The sequence below is a fragment of the Phyllostomus hastatus genome, unplaced genomic scaffold (assembly GCF_019186645.2).
Source record: "Phyllostomus hastatus isolate PE091 unplaced genomic scaffold, TTU_PhHast_1.1 phas_scaffold_216, whole genome shotgun sequence".
NCBI lineage: Eukaryota > Metazoa > Chordata > Mammalia > Chiroptera > Phyllostomidae > Phyllostomus > Phyllostomus hastatus.
In genome coordinates this window covers 7,210,546-7,230,086 of record NW_025334018.1, presented here as the reverse complement: position 1 = coordinate 7,230,086, position 19,541 = coordinate 7,210,546, and the positions used below count along the sequence as shown (strand labels likewise).

General features: G+C 39.8%; 2 protein-coding genes across 3 annotated transcripts in view; both read left to right on the top strand.

Annotated features, from left to right (window-relative positions):
• Nucleotides 1–163: 163 nt before the first annotated feature.
• On the top strand, nt 164–6,441 carry MLLT11 (MLLT11 transcription factor 7 cofactor). Its single transcript, XM_045816721.1, has 2 exons — nt 164–413; nt 4,528–6,441. The coding sequence occupies exon 2, from the start codon at nt 4,534–4,536 to the stop codon at nt 4,804–4,806; it is 273 nt and encodes a 90-aa protein (XP_045672677.1). The 5' UTR covers nt 164–413; nt 4,528–4,533; the 3' UTR covers nt 4,807–6,441.
• Nucleotides 6,442–7,192: 751 nt separating this feature from the next.
• The window catches only part of GABPB2 (GA binding protein transcription factor subunit beta 2), a 30,511-nt gene continuing 18,162 nt past the window's right edge, over nt 7,193–19,541 (top strand). Inside the window, exons 1-5 of one of the 2 annotated variants that reach the window (XM_045816585.1) lie at nt 7,193–7,386; nt 12,469–12,608; nt 14,860–15,027; nt 15,524–15,718; nt 18,172–18,310. In XM_045816585.1, coding sequence (XP_045672541.1) covers nt 12,501–12,608; nt 14,860–15,027; nt 15,524–15,718; nt 18,172–18,310 — 610 coding nt within the window. In that variant the 5' untranslated portion in view covers nt 7,193–7,386; nt 12,469–12,500. The remainder of the gene's footprint in view (nt 7,387–12,468; nt 12,609–14,859; nt 15,028–15,523; nt 15,719–18,171; nt 18,311–19,541) is intronic. The other variant, XM_045816586.1, reaches the window with a different exon arrangement.

Genomic DNA, 19,541 nt, shown 5'->3' with positions numbered 1-19,541 from the left:
CTAGAGTTAAGATTTTAATCCATAAGCCTAAAATCAGAGGACAATTAATTGCTCATTCAATGTACCCTCAGTCAGCATGGGGGTGCTGAAAGAGCTGAGCAATAACTGTGCAGACCAATAAACCTGCAGAGACGCCTTAATCCTGGCTTCCTCCTGAAAGTGTGCTGGAACCTATCCTTTGAATTAGCCGAGTCAGACAGGCAGGGGCGGGGAGTCCTTCCGCCCTTCTTAGGAGGGGCTGCATTGCAGGGGGAGACTGAGCCGACAGACTGTCACTGGAGAGCGAGAGGGAGTGAGAAGACAAAGCCGGCAAAGCCCCCACTGCTGCCGTTCTCTCCAGCCCAGAGCAGGCACCGGGAGCGCCGGGGTCCTCCCTCCATCTTCGGAGCACACTAGTAATTCACTGATAACAGGTAAACTAAACTGAGGGAGGGGGGCAGGGGCTGCAAAGATAAAGACCAGCTGCTTCTGGTTGGGTTGAGGACCCCAAATAAGGATGAGGTTAGGGAAGTTCAAGAGGAGAGCAGGCTCTTCCATAAACAACGGGTAGTTATTTGTTCACCGTTTTACATCTCTTCGCTCACATCTCCATCCATGCCTTATAATCCGGTATACAGACATTAATTTTTAACAGATTACATGTGGTTATTTCTCAGCATTTATCTCCTTATTTCAAGGACCTATTTGCCTATAAATTATCGCCCTGGGTATTTTATCTGCAGTCTAGTTATCTGTATCTTTTTCTCAAGCTGTAATTTGTTTTTTTGATGAATCTCTAGTCTTGCTGTATTGCTTTAGCCTCTATCTCCCTATATTTCCTTTTTTTTTTTTTTCTGTAGTGTTCTATTGATGAGTCTACCCTCACCCCAGACTTGTCTCCATAGGGAGGGAGTTTGGGGGGAAGGCTATGAGATAATATTGAGATTAATTCTCATCTTTCTTTTAACAGTCTCCTCCCCAACTCAAACCTTTGCTCCAAAGAGGCAGCTTGAGGTAGGAAGGTGGGGGCCTCTGTGCTGAACTACCTGATCCCATATCGAAATTAGTACAGCCCACGGGAGCTAGGTATAGGGGCAGATTCTGGCAAAGAAATGTTTATTTGTAGCTCAGTGGACTAGGTGGGGGAGGACATGACTAATAGAAAAACCCAAGCCCACGACGAGGCACATATAATGAGATGCCAGAGCACTTCCATTCCCCTCCATCACCATCCCTTGTCCTTCCATTTCATGGCAGCATGACACAGCAAAGCCTGGTCGGGGAGGCCCTGGATTCCCACTGAGGGTCTAGACAAAGAGTATTTGGGCGTGACTGCGTGGCTCAGAGAGTGTATCTTTTTTTATATATTTGCTAATCAAGCAAATGGGGAGAGAAGAGAAAGCCAGCTGAAAAGAGACCTCTTGCAAAATTTGGGTACTTGGGAATTAAATTCATACTGTATTAAATTTTAAACTTCCATTATCAATGTAAAAGGTGTTTTAGCTTCATTTTGTGTGTGTGTGTGTGTGTGTGTGTGTGTGTAGTCAATGTTCTTGATTTCATTTTAGAGGCCGTTAATGCTTGTATGAATGAATGCCTTTCTAGAATGCATTTGGTACTCTCTGTACATGACTCTGAGTCATAGCTAAAGGTTTTAGGCCATTTAAATTAATAAATAGTTCATGAAATTTCCCTTAGCTTTTTTAATTGCCAAGAGAAGCTATGCCAGACACTCAGGGATTGGACTGCTTTGGTACATACACTGGCTATAAGAAAAGAAGTCAGTTTGTCAGAGCTTTTCCCCTTTCTCAGATTCTAACTTGCTCTCTACTGCCTTTTTTTGCGAGTTCAGCATTCAAATTAGGACCACAGGAACAAATAACACCTAACCCACTGATATCTGCTCTTCAGGAACTAAGAATTCTTGCAAGTTTTGAGAATGTTGGTATAGGATGATATAAAGCTGTACACAGTTATCTATGTACAACACATCCAAAAAGGACCAGACTGGGAATTATGAGACCTAGGTTCTATCCAGACTGGCTTGGAGGCTTCACAAGTCACTAGATAACTTCTAAGGTATTTTCTAGTTTTAAAAACCTATGATGTTTTCTCCTCTTATGATTCTATTTTTTAGTTAGCAGGCCAGCAGTCAATCCACTGAGCCACATCAAGCCAGGACCAATTCTATTTTTTAAAGAGTCTGTTATATTTGCCCCATCTTATACTAACCTCTCACTGGAGAGAGCTGGTCAGGGAGAGGGTATAAAAGAAGTCAGCTATGTGGGCAATTAACTGGTAACAACATTTGCTTCTTAGGATTTTTATAGCCACAGATGTAAGCCCTGGTTGATTGGTTGATAGTACAACCATTTTTTTTTAGCTTTTTTTCTGTGCACATGTCTCTGCAAATTATTGTGGAGATGATCAGCTAAATATTATAGGATGATGACCTCACGTTTCCACCTTGTTCCCACCCTGTACCAGTCCCCCCATCACACTCATAAGCAGCTTCTCTGCTGAGTAATGCTCAGTTCCCAGGGTTTATTTTGGAGCTTGAGCCTAACAAGAAAAGAACAACTCAGAATTTACTTTAAACTTTAAAAACACTGAGTCGACCTCCCCACCCCTCCTAAAGCCCTCACATTCACACATAAACATGTTCTAAATTAATGCATTCTTTCCCTACCTTAGTAAAGACATTTCATATTATACAGGTTGATAGGGTTTCTGTAAGGTCCTACTGAAACCTAACACATTCTGGAACTTATTTTAGGCCACTGCTTAGGCATCTCAAGGCCTAATGAGAGCCAATGGAGTGTGTTGGAGGAAGTCCTTTTGAGACGGGGTTCTATTTTTGGAGGTGGTGGAATGTTCTTTCTGCTCCTTTGGGAACATTTCAGCTAATGTTTCTTGCCCCTTCCCTTGGCTAGTAAGCAGTAGGGTGGAGGCTGCAGGGAGGTATAATCGTCATATAACATCAGGGTGTGGGTGAGATGAGCAGAAAAGGTGATAGAAGTACTCATTAAAGCATAGAAAAGTATCTAATTCTGTTCAAGGATCTTCTTTCAATCTAAACTTTACCTTCCTTACCTGGAGTTTCCAATCCATTTGCTCTCATTATCATCACATATAGTCCAGCATTGTGATCAGAGAAAAGAGAACTGTTAAAGCATAGAAAAAAACTTTTTAGCACCCGGGTTTTGTTCTGAGGTGGAGGTAGGCTAGAGAGAAATAGATAAGCCATTAAGGCTTATCTGTGGACTAATTAGGTGGCAGTGACAAGGTGTTCATTGTATTAGTGATGGAAAATTAATCAGCAGCCTTGAATGTCTTTTGTGTACAAAGCCCAGCACTTGTGAAGAAAGTACAAAGTAGACTGGTTTTTACCCTTGGGGATACTCTGTCCCTTGAAGGAGATAAGACTATCCCTATACACATAACAATGATCTGTAACCCCAAACCGATATAGTCAGGTAAAACTCTACAGGGTGTTAGGGTAAATGCCAGAAGAAATGGATAGTTGGAGCTGAGTAAGTTTTAGGAAGTCCTCCTGGAAGAAGTGAGTTTATAATGGGGCTTAGAAGGCAGGGAGTAAAACAGAAAGCCAAAATGTCATGGAAGCTGTTTTCAGAGGTACCTGTAACCTATTAAACCAAAGGCAGGAAGAAGTTCTGAATTTGCAAACATAGTAGGAGTTCAGCCCTGGCTGGTGTGGCTCAGTGGACTGAGCACCAGCCTGTGAACCAAAGGGTTGTCAGTTCAATTCCCAGTCAGGGCACATGCCTGGGTTGTGGGCCAGGTCCCCTGTTGGGGCCACATGAAAGGCAACCACACATTGATGTTTCCCTCTTTCTACCTCCCTTCCCCTCTCTCTATAAATAAATAAAATATTTTTTTTAAAGCAATCTATAGATTCAATGCAATTCTTTTTTATTTTAAAGATTTTATTTATTTATTTTTAGAGAGGGAAGGGAGGGAGGGAGAGAGAGAGAGAGAGAGAGAAACATCAATGTGCGGTTGCTGGGGGTTATGGCCTGCAACCCAGACATGTACCCTGGCTGGGAATCGAACCTGCGACACTTTGGTTCTCAGCCCGCACTCAATCCACTGAGCTACGCCAGCCAGCGCTTTAAATAAATAAAATCTTTAAAAAAATAGTTCAGGGGAAAGATTCCCCTGGGACTTGGAGTATTGGAACTTGGGTAGTATTTTAAGATGGAGAGTGGAGAGAGTTAGGCAAGACAGTGATAGGCATCACTACAGCAGAGAATGTGCTACTACTAGGAAGAATAGGGCCAGATCCTGGAAGGCCTTGAAAACCAACCTCAAGATTGACTTGAAGCAGTAGGCAGTAAATAAGTCATTTGTTGGATAAGTGTGGAAATAGTAGAAAATGGTAATAGAAAAAGGATTCCTGAAGATTGTCCTAGGGAGCTTGGGTTATGTACACAGGCAAATGGGTATGTAAAGTTTCTAAGTAAGGAAAGGCAGTGCGCCACAAAGAGGTTGCTATGGCATGAAGACTGACAAACGATTTCTTTCTAGGAAGTTATGAGGGACCCTGTGAGTAGCCAGTACAGCTCTTTTCTTTTCTGGAGGATGCCCATTCCAGAACTGGATCTGTCGGAGTTGGAAAGCCTGGGTCTGTCAGATACGTCCACCTACAAGGTCAAGGACAGCAGCGTTGGCAAAATGACCGGGCAAGCAACTGGAACAGAGCAGGAGAAAAATCCTGAAGGCGATGTCCTCCTTGAGTACAGCACCTTCAACTTCTGGAGAGCTCCCATTGCCAGCATCCACGCCTTTGAATTGGACTTGCTCTAAGCCCAAGATTCCTCTTTCCCACCACTTTGCCCTCATTGTCTTCCCTTTCAAGCCCTTTCCTTTCCATCCTTTTCTCCTATCAATCTTGCTTTCTCTCCTCCACTGTGTTGAGGTGGTGCTGATGAATCTGCCAGAGTTCTGTACTTATTTGTTTGTTTATTTATGTATGTATGTATTTATTTATTTAATGTGGGGGGGGTTGTGTTTTTTTTTTCCAGTTTCTCTCAAGAGCCCTCAAGCCACAAAGGGTTCAAGCAATGGAGTACTTAGTGACTGGGTCAGGGGGATTCCTCCTCCTCTCCACCCCGTATTAATTCCAGAAAACAGGCCTGATGGGGGCACCAGAGAGTAGTACTATAATAGAAGCACTGATACATATATTTTTTTTTTACCTCATTTTAATCAGCTTTAGAGATCGCTCAAAACTTCCTAATTCCCTGTTCCAGGCCAGTAAACACAAATATTTCTTCAAGGGTTGATGAATACCTTGTAAGTTTTAATTTGAGACTATCTGCTACAAGACAGTAGGATTCCTAAAAGATTAAGGTGATAAGAAACTTGCTTTTTCTGAAATTGGGGGTAAATGTATATAAAACAAGAGGAAATAATGTCTTGGAAAATGAAAATAGGAGAAAGCCCTGAATTGTTTCAGGAATAGTTATGCTCTCTCAAAAGGATGTTTCTTCTTAAGCCTACTTACTTTATAATTTTGCTCCTAACTGTGGGTTGAAAACTCTGAGGAAAATCACTCAATTTCAAATCTTAAAATGCAATCTCGATGACTATTCATGATAATTTGTAAGGTCTTGATTCCTTTCCTAAAAGGCGTAGGGTTTGGTCCCTAGTACTTGAGACTTGCCCTCCTGCATCTCCAGCTGATACCAGCCATTGGGCCTCAGGCACAGTTCTTCAGCCTACCTTGAGACCAGGAAGTGAGCAATCACCTTCTGACCCTACACCCTGTTCCCACTCTTTCCAAAATTTTTGCTGATTTGTGCTGCCATTTACTCATATCTTTAATAAAGACATTCAACCCCAGGACTGCATTCTAGTTTTCTCTCTCCACAGGAACACAGTCTAGAATTTCACAAGTTAGCCTTGTTTTCACATTCAGCTTGTATATTTTTCTCATATTCAACTCTGAGGAAGAATGACTTGAGTAACTTTTATACATTAAAATGACTAACTTTAGGTTGGACGGGTATACTTACCCGTTCAAGGTAAAGGGTGAAATCGACTTAAAATTTTTTAGCTAGAAAGCTGCAACCCACCACTCTTCTGCTTTCCCACTACCAACATATTTGAGGAGGCACCTGTGGCACTGTATGTTTCTTATCTCAGCGCTAGTGCCAAAGAAAATAAACGAATTCACCCAAATATGTTATCTGCTTACTTAAAACTCATTAAAAAATTTTGTGCTAACTTACAAGTAGTTGGGGTGCCTACTCTATGAAAGGCACTGGGCCAGACAGTATAAAAGGATGTAAACAACAATGAAACAAGATTTTGACTCTCAGACTTAGAAAGGGAAGCTATAAATACCGATACAGATGGACAGTACTTGGGCAACATGCTGTAAATAAAGATGACTTGAACGAGATCTAGATAAATTCAGAAAAGGGTAACACGGGAATCTTCTTTGTAGACTTTGAGAGGCCGACTATCAACATTAAAAGCCAAAATCTATTAAAGAATGGCTCAATGATGTGTCCTTTCCTGTTTTTACTTATTTTTTAAGGACTTCTTTCCTGACTTCTAGCTGTCCTTTAGTCCTGGCATTTGGTGGGTGGAGATGGGACACACCTGTTTGGTAACTAAAATACCTAAAAGGATTTGCAAACTCATGCTCCATCTTCTTCCAGGCCCCCAAATGAATTGCCTCCGTTATTTGTTTCACTGATCCTGCTGACACTCGGGTCTAGGGTCCTTGCGTTCCGGCTGCAACTGGAAATATGTCCGTCAGGCACCAGAGTTCAATTCTTGCGCAGAGCCTGGAACGTCCCAAACTATTTCACCCTAGCTTGAGACAATGAAACAAGATTTTCCTATATATGCCCGGGGCTGTCCTCCCAGAAAGCAACCACGGCTCAAAACCGGGACGGAATCGCGTTTCTCTTCCGCGGTTCGCTTGATTCTTGGCGCCAAAACAAACCATCTGTCCGTCCCCTGCCGGGTCTATACGACACGTAAGACACGTAATCGACAATCCTCCGCCACGCTAAATAGTCCTGGCTAGTATTTCTAGGATACACGCTTTTTCACGGCAAAAGGCCTTCGGTGAATAGCAAATAATCCTCGGAGGTGCATCATCTTTGTGTTCGAATGGAAATGTAGGTGTCCTAGTCATTTTCTCTTCACAGATTCCTCCGCCAGAAATTACCCTCGCAGATTCTCCACTTCCGGGTCCGCCATTTTATTGCCTCCATTTCTCCACGAGGGGGGTTAAAGGCCCCCACAATATGCATATATGAAAAGGCCATAAAGTAACCGTCACTGACAGGGAGTCTAAACTAGAGAAGGAAACGAGACCAAACTGGCGGGCTTGGCGAAAACGCTGCCGGCAGCGTCCCGGACGAGGAGGTGAGGGGGAAGAAAAGATGCGTGTACTTGGGGGTGTCAGGCTGGCAGGGAGAGTACTGCCAGAAGTTGCACTGCTTCCCAGCTCAGCCGCGAACTTCTGGGTGCAGACTGAGCGGCGCCCCTTGGTCGGAGCTGGGGCACCTGGGGGAGGGGGACGAAGAGGAAGGGGATGCTGCCGGGAGGAAGGGGAGGGGACTGGGAGGAGGTGAAGAAGGGGGTGGGTGTAAGACCTGGGGCTGGGGAGCTGGACCAAGGGAAGCCAAGGCCGCAGAGGTGACCAGTAGGGGGCACCGCGGAGCCCGGGCCGGGGCTGCCTCCTAGGCTGAGATCTTGGCTCTCTTGCCTCAAATTGACGGACTCTTTTCCCGAAAGACAGAATTTTGCTGGGAAACGGGAGAATTTGTGGTAGAGGAGAAAACGGGGACTCTAATTCCCGGGCCCCAGGAATAGCCTAAAGATTATTAGTGAGCACGCTAATCTGAACAAGAGCATAAGGGCCCCGCCTCTTGCACAGTTGTTTGTACAGCTGGAGGCTCAGTAGGGACGTGTGCAGTAGGAAAAAAAAAAAAAATGGAAAAGGTCGTCAGGCCATGGATTTTTCAATTCTGATTCGCCTTCCCGTTAGTTTTCTCTCTGCTCACAGATTTACTGCAGAGATCATCCCATTCTTCTCTCCCTTCCCAGAGTCCCAGAAGATGTCTCTCTCTCCCTCCCTCCCTCCCTCCCTCCCTCTCACTCACTCACTCACTCACACACACACACCTCTCTATCTCTGGAAAAGCACATTCTATGGCTTACCTTCAACAATTTAACTCTTTTGGCCATCTAGGACAGTATTTTCAGTATACCATTGGATCTACCCAGTCCAATATAAATGTTCTTAACCATCTATTTTCATATACATTTTGATAACAATGAAAGAACTGCCCCACCCAAATTCTTATATCAACCAACGTGATTACTTTCTAATAATAATAGAGTTTTGTTATCAAGAGCTCAAGCACTTCGTTCATTATTAAAGCACAGTGATTGAAAGCTCTTGCGTGTTTGAAAGGAGGTGTGGGTGCTTTGTTTTATTTATCTTAAAAGTCCTAAGAGACAAATTAGGCCAGATTTTGTTTTTAAAATTTTTTAAAATTTATTTATTTATTTTTAGAGAGGGAAGGGAGGGAGATAGAAACATCAATGTGCGGTTGCTGAGGACTGTGGCCTGCAACCCAGGCATGTGCCCTTACTGGGACTCGAACCTGCGATGCTTTGATTCGCAGCCCAAGCTCAATCCACTGAGCTATGCCAACCAGGGCTTGTTTTTTAATTTTATATGTAGGGAAAGTGGAGGTATGTATGTTAAGGGAGAATGTGCCCCCCCCCTTTTTTTTTAAGTAATCAGGAAGAGGGAGCTCAAAAGTCCCTAGACTGTCCTCTTGTCTCTTAGGCTACATCTTTTATCTGGTGGGCACTGCCCACATTGACATAGGATACCGGGAAAATGGCACATAGTTCCCCCCAAATGCTGTTATTGTAAAAATACATTTTATTGGCCCTGGCCCCTAGATCAGTTGGTTAGAGCATCCTCAGAATACACCAAAGTTGCAGGTTTGATCTGCAGTCAAGACACAAGAATCAACCAATAAATGCATAAATAAGTAGAACAACAAATCTGCCTCTCAATCTCTCTTCCTCTTTCACCCTCTCCCTTTTCTTTCTAAAATCAATCAATAAATCAATCAATAAAAACAGATTTTACTTTTACTCAAAAGAAGAAAGTATGGGGAGAAAAGAACCCTGAAGAACACATTTCTAGGAGACATTTTATATCAAGTAATGACTATTACACCTTATTTACATTCTAATCAATATATCTATATATAAATAATGATATCTTCATGTGGTAAGAAATAAGGCTTCTTGTGACCTAAAGTTTGGGATGACAAGTTTGGGTCAGTTGCTATTTAGGGATACTGATATACAGACTCACAAATAATGATTAAAGAAATGTGATAAGCCCTTGTAGGGTAGCCCAGTTGGTTACAGCGTTGTCTGAATGCGCCAAGGTTTCAGGTTGGATCCTGGGTCAGGGCACATACAAGAAGCAACCAATGAATGCATAAAGAAGTGGAATAAGCTCTTACTGTCTCTAAAATCAACAAATAAAAATTTTAAAAAAGATGTGATAGAATTAACATATGAAAGCAGAATACAGTGGGAAAAAATTGAAAAGATTTGCTCAATTAACATTTTGCAAGAGTTCAGGTACTAGAGACACCAGTTGCAGTGAGATAAAATCAGTTTAAAGTATCTTATTTTCCAGAAGTATCAGCTTCCCAGGAATGTGAAGCAAACCAGATTACTCCTTAAACAGATACCTCAGCCTTCAACTGAAAGTTTTTGTGTATGTGTTTGGTAGAGAATAGAGCTGGAATTTTATTAAGAGGATAGTTTAATCCTGCTTTGTGGCAACATTTCTGAACATCCATATGTAGGTTAGTCTTTCTCTTTGTGGTCAGTTACTGTAGAGCTGTTAAGGCTTGGTGATACACCTTTTATATACAGAGGTAGACAAAAGTACGTTTACAGTTTGTATGAGAAACAATACAATAATTAATAAACAATAGTGCAAGAGTGAATTCTGTTTTGTGTACTCACAATAGTAAACCTCTTTTTGCCCACCCCTCTATAGTATAATTTGAAAAAATTTGAAGGAATTATTATTATTATTTTTAGGGAGAGAGAAAGAGAAAATCATCAGTTTGTTGTTCACTTATTGATGCATTCATTGGTTAATTTTTGTATGTGCCCTGACCGGGGATTGAACCTGCAACTTTGGAGTAGTGGAGTGATCCTCTAACTACTTCGCCACCCAGCCAGGACTGAAGCAATTATTTCTAACTAATAAATGAACCATCTAGAAATTTGTTCTTGTTTTTATTTTTTAATAGATTTTATTTATTTTTAGAGAGAGAGGGAAAGGAGGGAGAAAGAGGGAGAGAAACATCATGACCAATTGCCTCTCCAATGTTCCCAACTTGGGACTGGCCAGCAACCCAGGCATGTGCCCTGACCAGGAATCGAACTGGCGACCTTTTCGTCCAAAGATTCCCAAGCCAGCACTCAGCTGACTGAGCCTCACCACATCAGGGCTTGTTCTTGTTTTTAAATATTAGTAATAAGATAATTAAATTGAAAGGCTGTTTGATACTTTAAAATGAACATAACCATAGAGAAATGCAAAGTACTGGTTTTCTGTGAGAAGTTTTTGCTATCTTTTTTTCTCTAGCATTTTTTTTGAGTTGTGAAAACTGACATTTAGATCAGATTATAGAAGTTTACACTAAAAAAGTTCATCCTCTGCTCCTAAATGCACCATTTCAGAAGGCTCATACCAGAGCCTTGTGTAGGTATGATTCCCTTTTGAACAGACTTCTCTGGTGATCTCTTGCACACACCTGTGCTTGAGCACAATGCTCTGTGATACAGATTGGAAAACTGAATTACATAATGACCAAGTTATTTGCCCAAGATAGTGATTCTCAAATTTTCTGATTTCAGGAGTCATTTATATCCTTAAAAATTAATGAGGACTCCAAAATGGTGTATCTATTGATATTTACTGTTTTAGAAATTAATTTTTAAACGTTAATTAAAATACAATAATAAATCCACCATATGTTATAGATAATACATTTTTATGAAAAATATATCTTCCAAGTCAAAGAGATAGTGAGAAGAAGGGCATTGCTTTATATTTTTGCAACTTTCTTTAACTTGTGGCTATTTAGAAGACAGCTGCATTTTCATATCTATTTCTGCATTCAATTTGTTGCAATATTGAACTTGGAGAAAGGGAGGGGTGTTTCAGTAACTTCAGATCACTGTGGGTATTATTCTCTGCTGCTACACAGAAATTCAACAAGTAGTAATTTCTTTTTTAAAAGTTTATTTTTCAATTTTAGTTTACATTTAATATTATTTTGTATTAGTTTCAGGTATAACAAGTGGTACTTTCTTAAAAGTTAGTTGCAGTGAGAAATCTGAAAACTGTATCAGTGAAATATTTATACTGTTACCTTAAAACTCATTGATCTGTTTTTCACTTTGAATTAATCTTTTACCCCTGTGTAATTTTTTTTAATGAAGTAAAGGTTTAATTTTAATTGTGCAAAGTCCATTGTAGGTGCCACATTTCTGAGTAGCTCTCTTTTAGACAATCACTCAGGGATTGAGGCTTCTTCCATTGTGTGGCTCTTATGTCACATAGTCTAGCCTTGATGTGGCTTCTATAAATCTTTGGTTATAAGACTTCTGTTCACCTAGTCTTCAGTTGGTTATTTAGGCTGATTGTGCCATAATTTTGTTGTAATTCCAGTTTGGGCCTGGGAGTAGGTGAGTATAACTTCCCTCTATTCCTCAGCCATCTTCTCCTCCCTCTTCCTACCCCTGCTTTATTTTATAACATACATTAGTTATTCGAAAAACATTGGCTCGCCAGATTATGCAAATTACCCAAATGTTGATGCATTTTATTATATAATATTTAAAAATTCACATTCATTAGTATCACCATGAATTTCATCAAAAAGTTGTTAGTCAGCTATCAATTGGTGTATGTAGATTTCCCAAAATTTGAATTTTTGCTTGAAAGCTCAAATTATAGTTGATAATTGTCAATAAATACCGTTGATTATTTTCCTTGAAGTGGCAGGTTCAACCTGTTCATTTTTGAAAAAGTGTTTACCAGATACCTGAGTCTCAATATCCTTGGTTTGTTTGTCATTCTTTCCCGTAACATAATATTTCTACCCATGGTCATGTCAAATGGATAGAATGCTGTTTTATTGCCATTCTAGCATCTCTTAAGCTAGAAAGGTGATGTATTCCACGTATTTCCAAAGCATTTTTCTGGAGATTGAAAGTGAGGGAACTATTGTTTAGGGCCAGAAACTTTTCCAAATACTTAATTGTTTGTGTTAGATGATGAGCTAGAAAAGAAATGCCAGGTAAGTCATCTTGAGAAGTGTATCAAAGTACAAGAAGTCTTCTAGAACCATTTTACAGGCAGCTTTCCTTGTGTTTGAGTTACAGCTTCCTGAAAACTTTTGTTCCTATGCATAAAGATGTCTTTGGTGGACTTAGGGAAGAGGTTGCTAGAAGCAGCAAGAAAAGGCCAAGATGATGAAGTGAGAACATTGATGGCAAATGGTGCCCCATTTACCACAGACTGGGTAAGCTCTCTTGATTATTCCCAGTGTGTGCTGTTACCAATCTTTTTCTTTTCTTTCTTTTTATTTTTGTAAAGATTTTTATTTTTAGCCCTGGCTGGTGTGGCTCAGTGGATTAAGTGCTGGCCTGCAAACCAAAGGATCATTGGTTCAATTCCCAGTCAGGGCACATGCCTGGGTTGTAGGCCAGGTCCCCAGTAGGGGGTGTGTGAGAGGCAGCCACACATTGATATTTCTCTCCCTGTCTTTCTTCCTCCTTAATCCTTTCTAAAAAAGTATATAAATAAAATCTTTAAATTTTTTTTTTAATTTGTTATTTTTAGAGAGAGGAGAAGGGAGGGAGAAAGAGAGAGAGAGAGACAGGAACCTCGATGTGCAAGAGAAACATTGATTGCCTCTCACTTCTCCAACTGGGGACTGGCCCACAACTCAGGCATGTGCCCCGACTGGGAAGGAACTGTCGAACTTTCAGTTTGAAGGCCCATGCTCAATTCACTGAGCCACACTAGCCAGGGCACCAATCTTTTTCTTAAAGGCGAAACAGACTTTATTGATTTTTCTTGATTCCCTTTCTGCCTCATTCTCTTCTCAGGAGTTTTATTTTCTTTATCTCATCTGCATATGTGATTTTCTTTTTCTTTTAGTTTTCTAAATTGAAAGTGTCTCCTGTGGATATATAGATGGTAATTGTAAAGGTATTATATACTTGTGATTCTCTATAATGCTTTTCAGAGTATTTTGTACAAGCTTAATTCTCCCTGAAGTTTACTTAGGTTATAGGCTTCTGTAATTAGCTAGAAATTAAACAAAATCAGTATAATAAAAGCACATTTTTAAACTAATAAACTTCTTGTTTCCTTTTCTGTAAAATGTCCTGGTTAATGGAATAGTCTGGCCATTTTGTTTCCTTTACCACTGTTAAAAAACATTAAAGAGGAAGGTGTAATTTATAAGCGTTGAGAGGCAGATTGGAGAGCAGAGTTTTATAATATCCAGGTCTAGGTTATAATGTGTGCTTGCTTAGCATTCACAGATTTTGTAAACATTGACTAATTTTAACAATTCAGTGAGTGAATGTCCTCTTTTCTGGAGTGATTAGTTCATAACTTTAGTGGTCAGCAGGTCTTTGGCACCTCACAAAAAGAAGAAAGGAAACCAATGAGATTAGCATTTCCATAAATAGACCTGAAAAGAATAATGTGAATTAAATCCAGTCAGGCAGAGAGACTGAATATATGAAAAGCAAAGAATAAATGAAATAGGCTTAAAATACAGAGCATAACACAAAGAAAGGATTAGATTTCTAGCCAAAGTGGATGATGGTAACTCTTATAAGGTTTACTTTGGGATGATATAGCCTTGCTTATTGCTGTTGATACTCAACTGCTAAATTTTTTTTTCACTGTCACGCATGGACATGGTCATTGATTTTAGAGAGAGGAAGGGAAACATGGATGTGAGAGAGAAACATCAACTAAATTTGCGATCTAAGTATGTGCCCTGAACAGTAATTGAACCTGTGACCTTTCAGTTATGGGATGATGCTCCATCCAACTGAGCCACACCATCCAGGGCTTGATAGCTAAATTTTTATTGCCTCTTCATCTCCTCAGTATTTTTTGCTTTGCATTGCTTTACTATGGTAACAAACCTCTATTCCAACCAATTAAATTGGCGCCCCAAGTTCCACATGCAACTTTTTAGTCCCCTCCCTTTTCCTAAAAATTGTTTTGAACCTGCACCTATCCCTTCCTGTTACCCCTGACTCAGAATGCTCTTGTCTGTCCATTTTTTTTACCTTCTTCTAAGCCCTACTTAAAATCATCCCCTTCAGGGAATTGCACCTGACTTAAATCCATTATATTTAGCATTTATTTAATTGGTGATATATTTATTCCTAATTAGTATATTAATTTTTAAAAAGATTTTATTCTTGGAGAGAGGGGAAGAGGGAGAAAGAAGCAGAAAAACATCCATCTCCATTGCCTCTCACACACCCCCAACCCAGGCATGTGCCCTGACTGGGAATCAAACCAATGACCTTTTGTTTTACGGAACAACACCCAGTCCACTGAACCACACCAGTCAGGGCTAATTTTTTAATTAAGTCATTTCTTCAGTCCTGTCTGTCCAACCAGTTCCTGTCTCCAAGGGCAGGAAGCATGGAACTTACCTCTTGTTCATTTGAATCTCTCAGTAATGATTTAAGAGTCTGCACATGGTTGATAATTCAGTGGGTATTATTTTCCCACAGCTTGGAACATCACCCCTCCACCTTGCAGCCCAGTATGGTCATTATTCCACAGCAGAAGTGCTCCTGCGAGCAGGCGTTAGCAGGGATGCGCGAACCAAAGTGGACAGAACCCCCTTGCATATGGCTGCAGCTGATGGACATGCGCACATCGTGGAACTTCTTGTTAGGGTAAAGCAAGAATAGTGGTGGGTTTATATTGTAAAAAAGACATTCACCTCCCTTACCTAAATGAGTGGTAGGAAACTAGGTTGGGAAAGATCAAGTTGAGGACAGTTTATAGCATTGAGTTGCATCTCTTTCCAGATTAATCATGACTAAGAGAATTTTGCTTTCTAATCTTTCGAAAGCTAAACAGACTTTATTGATTTTTCTTCATGTCATTTCTGCAGGTGTTCTCTGCACTTATGCCTATTTTTTCAGACATGCAGCTCTGTTAATAAATGCAACAAAAATCGTTTTCTCTCCCCTTCTCCCATCTGTCATTATTTCCCAGTAATGTACTTAGAAGAGACGCATTCATTGAAGACCTTATTTCTGTCAGCATTCAAGATAATTTGAAAAATGTTTTTCCCTTTGATATTTCTTAACATGATCCTCTGTATTGGTGATGAGATCTTGCGTTGTAACCAGTGTCTATATGAAAAGAATTACTTTTCTATGACAGAATGGTGCAGACGTGAATGCCAAGGATATGCTGAAGATGACAGCTTTGCATTGGGCCACAGAGTACCACCATCGAGATGTTGTAGAGCTACTTATCAAATATGGAGCTGATGTCCATGCTTTTAGCAAGTTTGATAAATCTGCCTTTGACATAGCCCTGGAGAAGAACAATGCTGAAATTCTGGTCATCCTTCAGGTCTGGTTTTTTGTTTTTTTATTTCATCCCCAGAGTATAATTCAGTTGAATTTAAGGATGTATTGTGGGAGCTAAATAAAAACTGAATTTTCATTATCTTATCAAAAAGTACTTCTTTTAAAAAAAATATTGTATTTATTTATTTTTAAATAAATAAATAAATAGAGAGAGGGTAAGGAAAGGAACTACAATGTGTAGTTGCCTCTCACACGCCTCCCACTGGGGAATTGAACTGCAACCCTTTGGTTCTCAGCCTGCACTCAATCCACTGAGCTACGCCAGCCAGGGCTCAGAGAAATACTTCTAATAGGCCTTAATCTTGTGACTCAATGTCATTAATATATATATTTTTATTTTTATTTCTTTTTTAAAGATTTTATTTATTTATTTAATTTCAGAGAGAGGAGAAAGGAGGGGAAAAGAGAGGGAAAGAAACATCAATATGAAAGAGATATCTATTAGTTGCCTCTCATATGTGCCCCTGACCAGGGACTGAACCCAGAACCCAGGCTTGTGCCATGACCAGGAATCCACCTGGCAACCTTTTGCTTTGCAACCAAATGAGCCATACCAGTCAGGGCCAGCATGATGAAGTTTAGACAAGAAATAAAGCATTACAATATTCTGTTGATAAACAGGTATTTAGGAACTGTTACAGGAGCACAAAAAAGGGAGTATTGCTGCTTAATGGTAAGGATTAAAGTGGATGCAGAATCTGAAAAGTAGGTAGACAAGTGAGAAAATGTTTTTCTAGGCTAGAAAAAGAACAAATCATCCCTGGCTGGTGTGGCTCAGTGGATCGAATGCCATCCTGCAAGCCGAAAGGTCACAGGTTCGATTCTCAGTCAGGGCACGTGCCTGGGTTGCAGGCTAGGTCCCAAGCTGGGGATGTGCGAGAGGCAACCAATCAGTGTTTCTCTCCATCTCTTTCTCTCTCCCTTCCCGTCTTTCTGAAAATAAATAAAATCTTTTTAAAAAAAGCAAATAAAAGGTATATAGGTGTTGAAAGCACATGGAATATTCAGTGAAAGGTAAATAGTTCTGTGACTAGGCAAGGGAAGTGGAATTTGGGAGCTAAGGCTTGAGAGATAGGCTGAGTTCTCAATGTAGGAGTGTTACATGGCATACAAAGGAGTTTAGACTATTTTGTGGGTAGTGGGGATCCAATAGAACTTTTAAAATATAGGATTGATATAAGTTAGACTTTTAAAAAAAATATTTTATTTATTTATTTTTAGAGAGGGAAGGGAGGGAGACAGAGAGAGAAAAAGAGAAACATCAATGTGCGGTTGCTAGGGGCTGTGGCCTACAACCCAGGCATGTGCCCTGACTGGGAATCGATCCTGCGATGCTTTGTTTCGCAGCCCGAGCTCAATCCACTGAGCTACGCCAGCCAGGGCTAGACTTTTTTTTTTTAAGGTGATTATTTAGCGTGTGGTATGCAGACTTGCAGAGAGAAGACTTAATGCCAAAGAACCATATACTGACTTTCATTAGGCCAGACAAGAGCCACTGAGGGCTTGAGTTGAGGAAGTGTAGTAGAGGATAGAAGGGGCATAGTCAGGAAGGAATTTAACAGTAACCAGAGAACGGGTAATCTGTTTCAAGCTGAAATTAGTCAAGGGGATAATTATATATGAAAAATAGACATTTCTGCTGCATTTGCAGTCGATTATTCGGGGGGTTTTTTTGTTTCTTACAGATGGTTCCCTATAGACTGGTTATCCTCTTCAACTTTCAATTCCTTGTTTAGAGCCCTTTCATAATTGGGACTTTTTTAGGAGTGATCATGTTTGTAGAAAACATGCTGAAAGTAAATAATAATAATAATGATAAATTAAAGATAAGTGTCTTTACTCAAAATTGTACAAACATTCCTGGAAGCAAAAGTGCAGCATAGGAAACTAGACTTTAAAATCTAGCACTCATTTATTTGCTTGTTATATATTCTCTGAGGAATTCTCCAGTGGCAGAATGGAACAAGCAATTGGAAAAAACTCTGGGGAATATTCTTCTCTATAGATTCTCTGTAGAGATCTCCTCGTAACACATTGACTTGTAGATAATTATCATAGAATATTGGTGCTAAAAATTACTTTTTATTTTTCAATATTTTAGTGCCACCCTCCTTATTTTTCAAACTAAAAACAAAACAAAACAAAAAACCCTAAGATCCAGAGGTTAAGTGAGTTGTGTAGAAGTTTTTGCACACAATACACCATTTTTTGTAAAGTAGAAACAAGCTTGAGAAGGCAAATTAATATCTCTGTTTTCCTGGTCCTAAAACAAAAAGTAAGAAGTGGTTTTCATGAGAAATCTGAGTTCCCTGGGACATTGTGTGCTACAACTAGTTCCGTTTTATAGAGCATTGGAGATGGGGAATGGCTCTTCAGTAACTGTATAATTATGGCTAATAAGTGTTCTGACTTTGAAATATCCACCTTGTTTTATAGGAAGCAATGCAGAATCAGGTGAATGCTAATCATGAGAGAGTCAACCCTGTGACTATGGCTACCCCATTTATCTTCACATCAGGAGAGGTTGTCAACCTCGCTAGCCTTGTCTCTTCAGCCAACACCAAAACAACCTCAGGTAATACTCTGATACCATCACATTTATTTTAGACTTAAAATGAAAACCCCAGGTTTTCCTATGAGGTGTGTAGATACCCTCTCTGATACCCACTCCTTTATTAAAATCTCCCCCAAATAGAAGATTTATAATAGATTTTAAAGCTAATGTACTTATTCTCTCTGGGGGAAGGGAAGATCATACATAGGGGTTCTGTCTGAGTGCTTGCTCAGTGTTCAAAGTAAAATACTCTACAGATTAATCTGTTGAAGTGTTATGTCTGACCCAGAAAATGAAAATACAGGGGTACTTCAATATAGTACTGCTAAGGAAAATAGTTAAATATTCATAATCCAAAGCAATAAGAAATAAAGCAAAAGAGACTTAAGTGGTTGTTGGAGTGCTGGCATAAAAGAGGTGCATGTGATTATTTGAATAAAGTATGTGTCTCAGTTTGTTCTGGAGAACATATATAACAACAAAATAACAGGTGAAAATGTTTGCTATTGATCTTTTAAAACCTGTGTGTTTTTTTAACAAAAATGTCTGTCTTAAAAGGAGAAAACTTAATTTATTTTCAACCTCTCTTTACAAATATTTGTTTTACAACAAAATAACTTGTGTCTTCATTTAAATAAATTTTCCAGCTGACTCTTCTTTTCTGATTTTTATTTAAAATTAAGCAACAGCCTTGGCTGGTGTGGCTCAGTGAATTGAGTGCCAGCCTATGAACCAAAGAGTCATGAGTTTGAGTCCCAGTCAGGGCACATGCCTGGGTTGCAGGCCAAGTCCCCAGTGGGGAGTGTGTGAGAGGCAGCCACACATTGATGTTTCTCTCCCTCTCTTTCTCCCTCCCTTCCCCTGTCTCTAAAAATAAGTAAATAAAATATTTTAAAATTAAGCAACTATATTCCTACTTAAGTTTATATAATATCAAAGGAAGATGTTACATGAAGTGTTACTATTGAGAGGCAGTGTGGTAAAATAGAACATGTATACAATATACATAGAATTGTACATTCAGATCTGCATTCAAATATTTATTGACTAGATGCTTGACTGTGGGAAAACTACTTATTTCTCTAAGCCTTCTTTCCTTATTTATTAAATTGAGATATAATAATATCCACCTTATGAGGTTATTGTGAGACTTGTATTTAAGGGTCCATTTTATAGCAGGGCTTCAGTAATGGCTAGCGGTAAGTGAAAATTAGCTTCTTAATGAAGATTGACTTGGTCATACCCACAAGGG